The sequence below is a fragment of the Pan troglodytes genome, chromosome 8 (assembly GCF_028858775.2).
Source record: "Pan troglodytes isolate AG18354 chromosome 8, NHGRI_mPanTro3-v2.0_pri, whole genome shotgun sequence".
In the NCBI taxonomy this organism is placed as follows: domain Eukaryota; kingdom Metazoa; phylum Chordata; class Mammalia; order Primates; family Hominidae; genus Pan; species Pan troglodytes.
Window position 1 is genome coordinate 114,261,782 of NC_072406.2, and position 7,131 is coordinate 114,268,912.

Sequence of the window (7,131 nt, forward strand, 5' to 3'; positions counted from 1 at the left end):
AAGGCAGAGTAGCAGGTGGGCTTGGTGGTGCCAGGAAAAGAATTTACAGCCTGCTTGTTTCACATGGCTGATTCTTACTGGGACCTGTGTGTTTGTTCAGCTGTACCTGCCAAGCGAGTCGGTCTGCCCCCTGGGAAGGCTGCAGCCAAAGCATCAGAGAGTAGCAGCAGTGAAGAGTCCAGTGATGATGATGATGAGGAGGACCAAAAGAAACAGCCTGTCCAGGTTTGCAGCTTTGGGAAGAAAAAGGGATTTAAGGATTAGAAAGGAAGAAACCTAAAATCTTGGCCTCTAGCTTGTAACCAGGGGGTGATGGCGGCAATACAATAGGTGATTATGAGGAAGAAAATCTGGGGATTTTCAGGGAGCTGATAAAAGTATGAGGTCTGGAAGGGATGTGTGAGGTTGAGGTCAGGCTCCGAATCTAGAGCAAATTAAACCCATTCTGCTTGAGGAGTTTGGGTTCTTCTGGGACACTATTCAGGGCTCCAAGAATAAGAGAGAGTGTTTTCTTGGGAGCTTTGGCAGGATAAGGTAGGAACAGGGCCAGTGTATCAAGTGGCTGAACTTTGTTGTTTTTTGCCCTTTCCGTATCCTGTCCTTAGCTTTCTTTTGCACTTACTGCTCCATTAGGCCCCTAAAAATAAAAGGAACCTAGGATGCCCTTTGGGTACCCGGAAGCTTTTGCTGATTTCTCTCCTTGTGTCTTTTCTAACAGAAGGGAGTTAAGCCCCAAGCCAAGGCAGCCAAAGCTCCTCCTAAGAAGGCCAAGAGCTCTGATTCTGATTCTGACTCAAGCTCCGAGGATGAGCCACCAAAGAACCAGAAGCCAAAGATAACACCTGTGGCAGTTAAAGCTCAGACTAAAGCCCCTCCCAAACCAGGTACTGTTTCTGTTCCCAAGAGGCTGGGCTGGGGACCAGATTGCTCTGGGGACTGCAGTTAAAATTGCCGATTTGGCACAGGGGTGAAATGGTACTGTTTGTTGAACTGGAGGTGTTGATTACTGGTCTGTTAATTTTAAAGGTTTTACTAATAACAAGATTTCATAGGAGCTAGTAAATAGAGAAAGTTATTGCAGCAAGAAAAAATGTGTATTTTTTAAAATGGTATCCATTTGGTATTTTGTGACATTTCATAGACATTTTATGTTTTCACACATCCCATTCCACTGTAATCACTTAAATATCTATTTGTTGTGCTTTTCACTGCCATTTTTACTCTTGTATGTTCATTCTATGAGACAAATGAGAATTTTTCTTTTTTTCTGTAACTTGTGATGAGGGTTAGGTTATTTCTCTGAATGGAGGTTGAAGTGAAAGATTTTAGAGGGCGTATTGAGATTATTTATGTCATCTTTTCTAAGAAGACAGTTTTATTCCTGCCATGGGATAGGAAAGGTATCCTTTGATGTGGTAAACCATGGCTGGCATTCTCCTCGATGGCTGCTCTAAAGTTGTAAGAATTGGTGGACTCCTGGCCAGGCACAGTGGCTCACACCTATAATCCCAGCACTTTGGGAGGCTGAGGCGGGCGGATTGCTTGAGGTCAGGAGTTCAAGACCAGCCTGGCCAACATGGCGAAACCCTGTGTCTACTAAAAATATAAAAATTAGCTGGGCATGGTGGTGGGCACCTGTAATCCCAGCTACTCCAGAGGATGAGGCGGGAGAGTTGCCTGAACCACTGCACACTAGCCTGTGCAACAGAGCCAGAGCCAGACTCCGTCTCCAAAAAAAAAAAAAAAAAAAAAAAAAAAAAAGAAATTGGTGGACTCCTAAGTTCTCTGCTCATAGGAAGGAGGTTTTTCATGGTCCTGACTTGCCCTAATACTCCTTACTCTTTCTTTTTCTTGGGTATTCCAGCTCGAGCAGCACCTAAAGTAGCCAATGGTAAAGCAGCCAGTAGCAGCAGTAGCAGCAGCAGCAGCAGCAGTAGCAGTGATGACTCAGAGGAGGAGAAGGCAGCAGCCACCCCCAAGAAGGTCTGGGCCATAATTTCTGTCAGGGAAGAGGTGACCAGGGTGTGATGTGTGTGTGTCTTCATTCCTTGGCAGGATTGGTTGGGTCAGCATTTTCCTGTGGTAATCAATTTTCTTTCTAATGCAGACTGTACCTAAAAAGCAAGTTGTGGCCAAGGCCCCAGTGAAAGCAGCTGCCACCCCTACCCGGAAGAGTTCCAGCAGTGAGGATTCCTCCAGTGACGAGGAAGAGGAGCAAAAAAAACCCATGAAAAATAAACCAGGTGACTGGACATGGGGAGCGAAGCTGTGTGACTGTGGTCAGGGCCCAGCTGCAGTAACCACATGGACCTCTCCATAGAGGTGCTTGAGCGTCCTCATGACATGACAGCTAGCTTCTCCGAGCACTAGTGATCCAGGAAAGCAAGGAGAAATCTCCAGTGCCTTGTGTAACCTAGACTCAGAGGTGACACCATGTTCTGTTAGAACTGAGTCATTGATTCTGGCCCATAGCCCATACTCAAGTGAAGGGGAATTAAGCTTCATTTCTAGAAGAAAGTAGTATCAAAAAAAGTTGTAGACATATCCTAAAACCATCACACTATCCTTTTTAAACAGGTCCCTACAGTTCAGTCCCCCCGCCTTCTGCTCCCCTACCAAAGAAGTCTCTGGGAACCCAGCCTCCCAAGAAGGCTGTGGAGAAGCAGCAGCCTGTGGAAAGCAGTGAAGACAGCAGTGATGAGTGTGGTGAGTCAGAGGGATGCAGCCTCCCCTCAGCGTGGGTCTGGAGGAGGGGATGAGGAATCAGGGAGAGAGAAAGCCTTCCATCCTTCGGTTGCTTTTTGCTTAAAGCAAGACAGAGCTAAGGCTCTGTGCGTGTCTTTGCATTCTTTTTATTGCTGTCCTGGTTGGGGTGGGACTCTGGACCCAGCATAATGCTACAGGTTCTCCTCAGATTCAAGTTCTGAAGAAGAGAAGAAACCCCCAACTAAGGCAGTAGTCTCTAAAGCAACCACTAAACCACCTCCAGCAAAGAAAGCAGCAGAGAGCTCTTCAGACAGCTCAGGTAAGGCATATGGAGGCCCTCAGTTCAGTGAGATGCTCTCAGGCAGCTGCTAAGGGCTCCCCTGAATCCAATTTGGGGAGCTGTTGATTCCATCCCTTCTGTGTCTAGACTCTGACAGCTCTGAGGATGATGAAGCTCCTTCTAAGCCAGCTGGTACCACCAAGAATTCTTCAAATAAGCCAGCTGTCACCACCAAGTCACCTGCAGTGAAGCCAGCTGCAGCCCCCAAGCAACCTGTGGGCGGTGGCCAGAAGCTTCTGACGAGAAAGGCTGACAGCAGCTCCAGTGAGGAAGAGAGCAGCTCCAGTGAGGAGGAGAAGACAAAGAAGATGGTGGCCACCACTAAGCCCAAGGCGACTGCCAAAGCAGCTCCACCTCTGCCTGCCAAGCAGGCTCCTCAGGGTAGTAGGGACAGCAGCTCTGATTCAGACAGCTCCAGCAGTGAGGAGGAGGAAGAGAAGACATCTAAGTCTGCAGTTAAGAAGAAGCCACAGAAGGTAGCAGGAGGTGCAGCCCCTTCCAAGCCAGCCTCTGCAAAGAAAGGAAAGGCTGAGAGCAGCAGCAGTTCTTCCTCTGATGACTCCAGTGAGGAAGAGGAAGAGAAGCCCAAGGGCAAGGGCTCTCCAAGACCACAAGCCCCCAAGGCCAATGGCACCTCTGCACTGACTGCCCAGAATGGAAAAGCAGCTAAGAACAGTGAGGAGGAGGAAGAAGAAAAGAAAAAGGCGGCAGTGGTAGTTTCCAAATCAGGTCTGTACCCAATGAACATGCCCTCTGGGTTTTGTCCCCCCAAATCAGGATGGGATATACTCTTTGAGAGTAGGGTAGTGAGAGGAGGCCCACCACTGGGCTTCCAGTTGTGGAAACTGGGAGGAAGAACAGGAAACTGGTTACCTTTTTTTTTTTTTATTAGAGTCTCACTGTGTCACCCAGACCGGGGTGCAATGGCATGATCACGGCTTGTGCAGCCTTAACCTCATGGACTCAGGTGATCTTTCCACCCCAGCCTCCTGAGTAGCCGGGACTACAAGCATGCACCACCATGTCTGGCTCATTTTTTTAACTTTTTATAGAGACAGAATCTCACTATATTGCCCAGGCTGATCTGAATTTCCTGGGCTCAAGCGATCCTCCTACCTTGGACTCCCAAAATGCTGGGGTTACAGTTGTGAGCCACTGTACTCGGCCTGAGTCTGGCTTTTTGTTTTGTAGGTTCATTAAAGAAGCGGAAGCAGAATGAGGCTGCCAAGGAGGCAGAGACTCCTCAGGCCAAGAAGATAAAGCTTCAGACCCCTAACACATTTCCAAAAAGGAAGAAAGTAAGTTGTCTCACTTTCTTCTCAGGAGCCAGCTCTTTAAAAGTAGAAAAATCTAGGATCATCTTGACAGCTCTGCCTGGCGTGACCTGGTACATGTGCCCATGTGTATCACTCAGGAGAACTGTTACATGACCACTCTGTCTTTAATTTCCTACTTCATTCTTCTGTAGGGAGAAAAAAGGGCATCATCCCCATTCCGAAGGGTCAGGGAGGAGGAAATTGAGGTGGATTCACGAGTTGCAGACAACTCCTTTGATGCCAAGGTGAGAGAGAGATCTGTGCCATTCTTGGGAGGGAGGATGGGTAGTGTCAGAGAGGACAGTTCTTGGTTCAGGTTGGTGGGAATCTTCTCTGGGTTCAGGTTTCCTTGAGCAGGGAGTAGAAAGAATAAAGTGACAGGGCCCCAGCATGGTCCTCCTCTGTGTTAATCTCCCTCTCTACTTACCAGCGAGGTGCAGCCGGAGACTGGGGAGAGCGAGCCAATCAGGTTTTGAAGTTCACCAAAGGCAAGTCCTTTCGGCATGAGAAAACCAAGAAGAAGCGGGGCAGCTACCGGGGAGGCTCAATCTCTGTCCAGGTTAATTCTATTAAGTTTGACAGCGAGTGACCTGAGGCCATCTTTGGTGAAGCAAGGGTGATGATCGGAGACTACTTACTTTCTCCAGTGGACCTGGGAACCCTCAGGTCTCTAGGTGAGGGTCTTGATGAGGACAGAAGTTTAGAGTAGGTCCTAAGACTTTACAGTGTAACATCCTCTCTGGTCCTTTTCTGTGTTCCTAGTTTTGTACAGACTTGTTTTTGAGTGTTGAGTAGCAGGGACAAAATAAGGGAATGTTATTTTTAAAGAAAATTCATTTTCATTGTTGTCTCCTTCCTTTTCTGTGAAAGTCCTCATACTGAGAAATTTGTATATTTTATATTAAATCACTTACTATTGATTTCTGTTGTGATTTTCAAAGGTGGATTCCCACAGATAAAATCTTGGCTATTGCCCAAAACATAGTAAAGGGTCACGTGTGACTTTTTATAATAGGAAGAAAATTCTGCCTTTGTGAGTACACATGTCCACATTTCATCCCTCCTTCCCTCAAAACCCTAGAGAGGGGCATTAAAGAATTGTTGATGTATATGCAATGTCTGTTAAGCATGCACTATGTATTTCATCCTCATTTATTGGGTCTGGGACTGAAGTTTTTAGCCAGCATGGACCTAACCTACTTTTTGGGATAAAATTCACTGTTTTGTTACAGGCAAAATTCTGGTATGGCGTGAATGCCATGGGTCATTCTGAATGTATTTTTTTCTGTAATTTTATCATTACATGATGTTTGCAATACGTGCTTTGTTTTTTAATTTGAAAGCAAACTTTTCTACTGTTGAAAGACATTTTTTGACAACTTGACCCTTCCTAGTATTGAGTTCTAAGTTGAGGACTGCATCTTCTCGTTTTTTACAGTATAGAGAACAAAATGACATTAGTTTGAAAAATACATATCACTTGGTATTGCTGTCTTGGTTGCAGTGGTGATACAGAATTGGTTTCATTAATTCCTACATGATTGAGAATCACTGATCAAGAAAGTGGGGGAAAAAAAAACAAACGTTAAAACCTCAATCCTCAGTAGGAAGGTAGATTACATTAGGTGAAATTATAGGTAATCTATGTATGTGCTAATGGGGTTGGAAAGAACCTTATAGAGCATATTACCTGATAAACTTGAGTGGGTTTGGGAGAACAAACTAATAGGATTATTGTGTCTCCTAGTTGGTACCTGGGAGCAATTGACATGCCCCCTTCAGAACCTTAACTGTTAGTAGCAGTGGCTGTAACAACACAAACCAGTGACCAGAGATAACAGCTTTTAGGCCAAGCTGGCCTGACGGTATGGCTGCAGGAAGTGACTGAGCAGTAGCGGTACTCAGCCAGACCAAGACGGAGAGGGAAGAGTCCACAGCTTTCGGAAGCTAAGGCATTCTGGTGGTAGAAAAGTGTGCCCCAAGCCTTCATGGACGAGTTATAGGTCTTAAGATTAGTCTCCTCTTGTTTGGATTCCATACTTGCTAAATATACCTGATAATAACCTGGTTTTCCATGTAACTGCCTCTAGGAAGAAAATGTACTGTTCATGCTGACACAGATATTTCAGTCTGCATGGTAAAAGTTCTACATCTTACTACAAAATAATAAACTGGCTGGTTTATAATGTGTCTTGGGAGTTTTATTATTGTGAGTCTAAACCCCTCCCACCCCCTACTCAAACCAGAACAACTTTGGTGCCAGTTATAGGACTGGGGTCCAGACCTGTGATTTCACTGCAGAGGTTTTTTGGCAGCAGCTTGTCTCACGGTGCCTTTTCCAGGCTATATTCTAGCCTATGCATAGTCCAAATTGGGGGTTGGCAAAATGGCCTATGGGTCAAATCCAGCCCATGGTTTGTTTTTATATTACCTAGGAGCTAAGAATGGTTTTTACATTTGTAAAGGTCTTTTAAAAAGAGAGAGAATGTGTGACAGAGATCTTATCAATGGCCCACAAAGCCTAAGATATTTAGGATGCGGCCCTTTACAGAAGAAGTTTGCCAATCCCTGGTCTAAATCAGCGATTCCTAAGACATCAGCTGAAAATTAGAATCATCTGAGGAACTTAGAAACACGGATACTCGCAAATCAAAACCACAGTGAGATACCATCTCACACCAGTTAGAATGGCGATCATTAAAAAGTCAGGAAAGAACAGGTGCTGAAGAGGATGTGGAGAAATAGGAACACTTTTATACTGTTGGTTGG

At 45.6% G+C, this 7,131-nt stretch overlaps 1 protein-coding gene across 4 annotated transcripts in view; it reads left to right on the forward strand.

Annotated features, from left to right (window-relative positions):
• The window catches only part of NOLC1 (nucleolar and coiled-body phosphoprotein 1), a 12,060-nt gene extending 5,508 nt beyond the window's left edge, over nucleotides 1–6,552 (forward strand). For 2 of the 4 annotated variants that reach the window (XM_054659879.2, XM_054659878.2), the window contains exons 4-14: nucleotides 101–225; nucleotides 719–884; nucleotides 1,865–1,983; nucleotides 2,108–2,243; nucleotides 2,578–2,706; nucleotides 2,915–3,025; nucleotides 3,134–3,775; nucleotides 3,939–4,013; nucleotides 4,238–4,344; nucleotides 4,515–4,607; nucleotides 4,793–6,552. In XM_054659879.2, coding sequence (XP_054515854.1) covers nucleotides 101–225; nucleotides 719–884; nucleotides 1,865–1,983; nucleotides 2,108–2,243; nucleotides 2,578–2,706; nucleotides 2,915–3,025; nucleotides 3,134–3,775; nucleotides 3,939–4,013; nucleotides 4,238–4,344; nucleotides 4,515–4,607; nucleotides 4,793–4,951 — 1,862 coding nt within the window. In that variant the 3' untranslated portion in view covers nucleotides 4,952–6,552. The remainder of the gene's footprint in view (nucleotides 1–100; nucleotides 226–718; nucleotides 885–1,864; nucleotides 1,984–2,107; nucleotides 2,244–2,577; nucleotides 2,707–2,914; nucleotides 3,026–3,133; nucleotides 3,776–3,938; nucleotides 4,014–4,237; nucleotides 4,345–4,514; nucleotides 4,608–4,792) is intronic. The other 2 variants (XM_009459121.3, XM_001171017.5) reach the window with 1 other exon arrangement.
• Nucleotides 6,553–7,131: the final 579 nt, after the last annotated feature.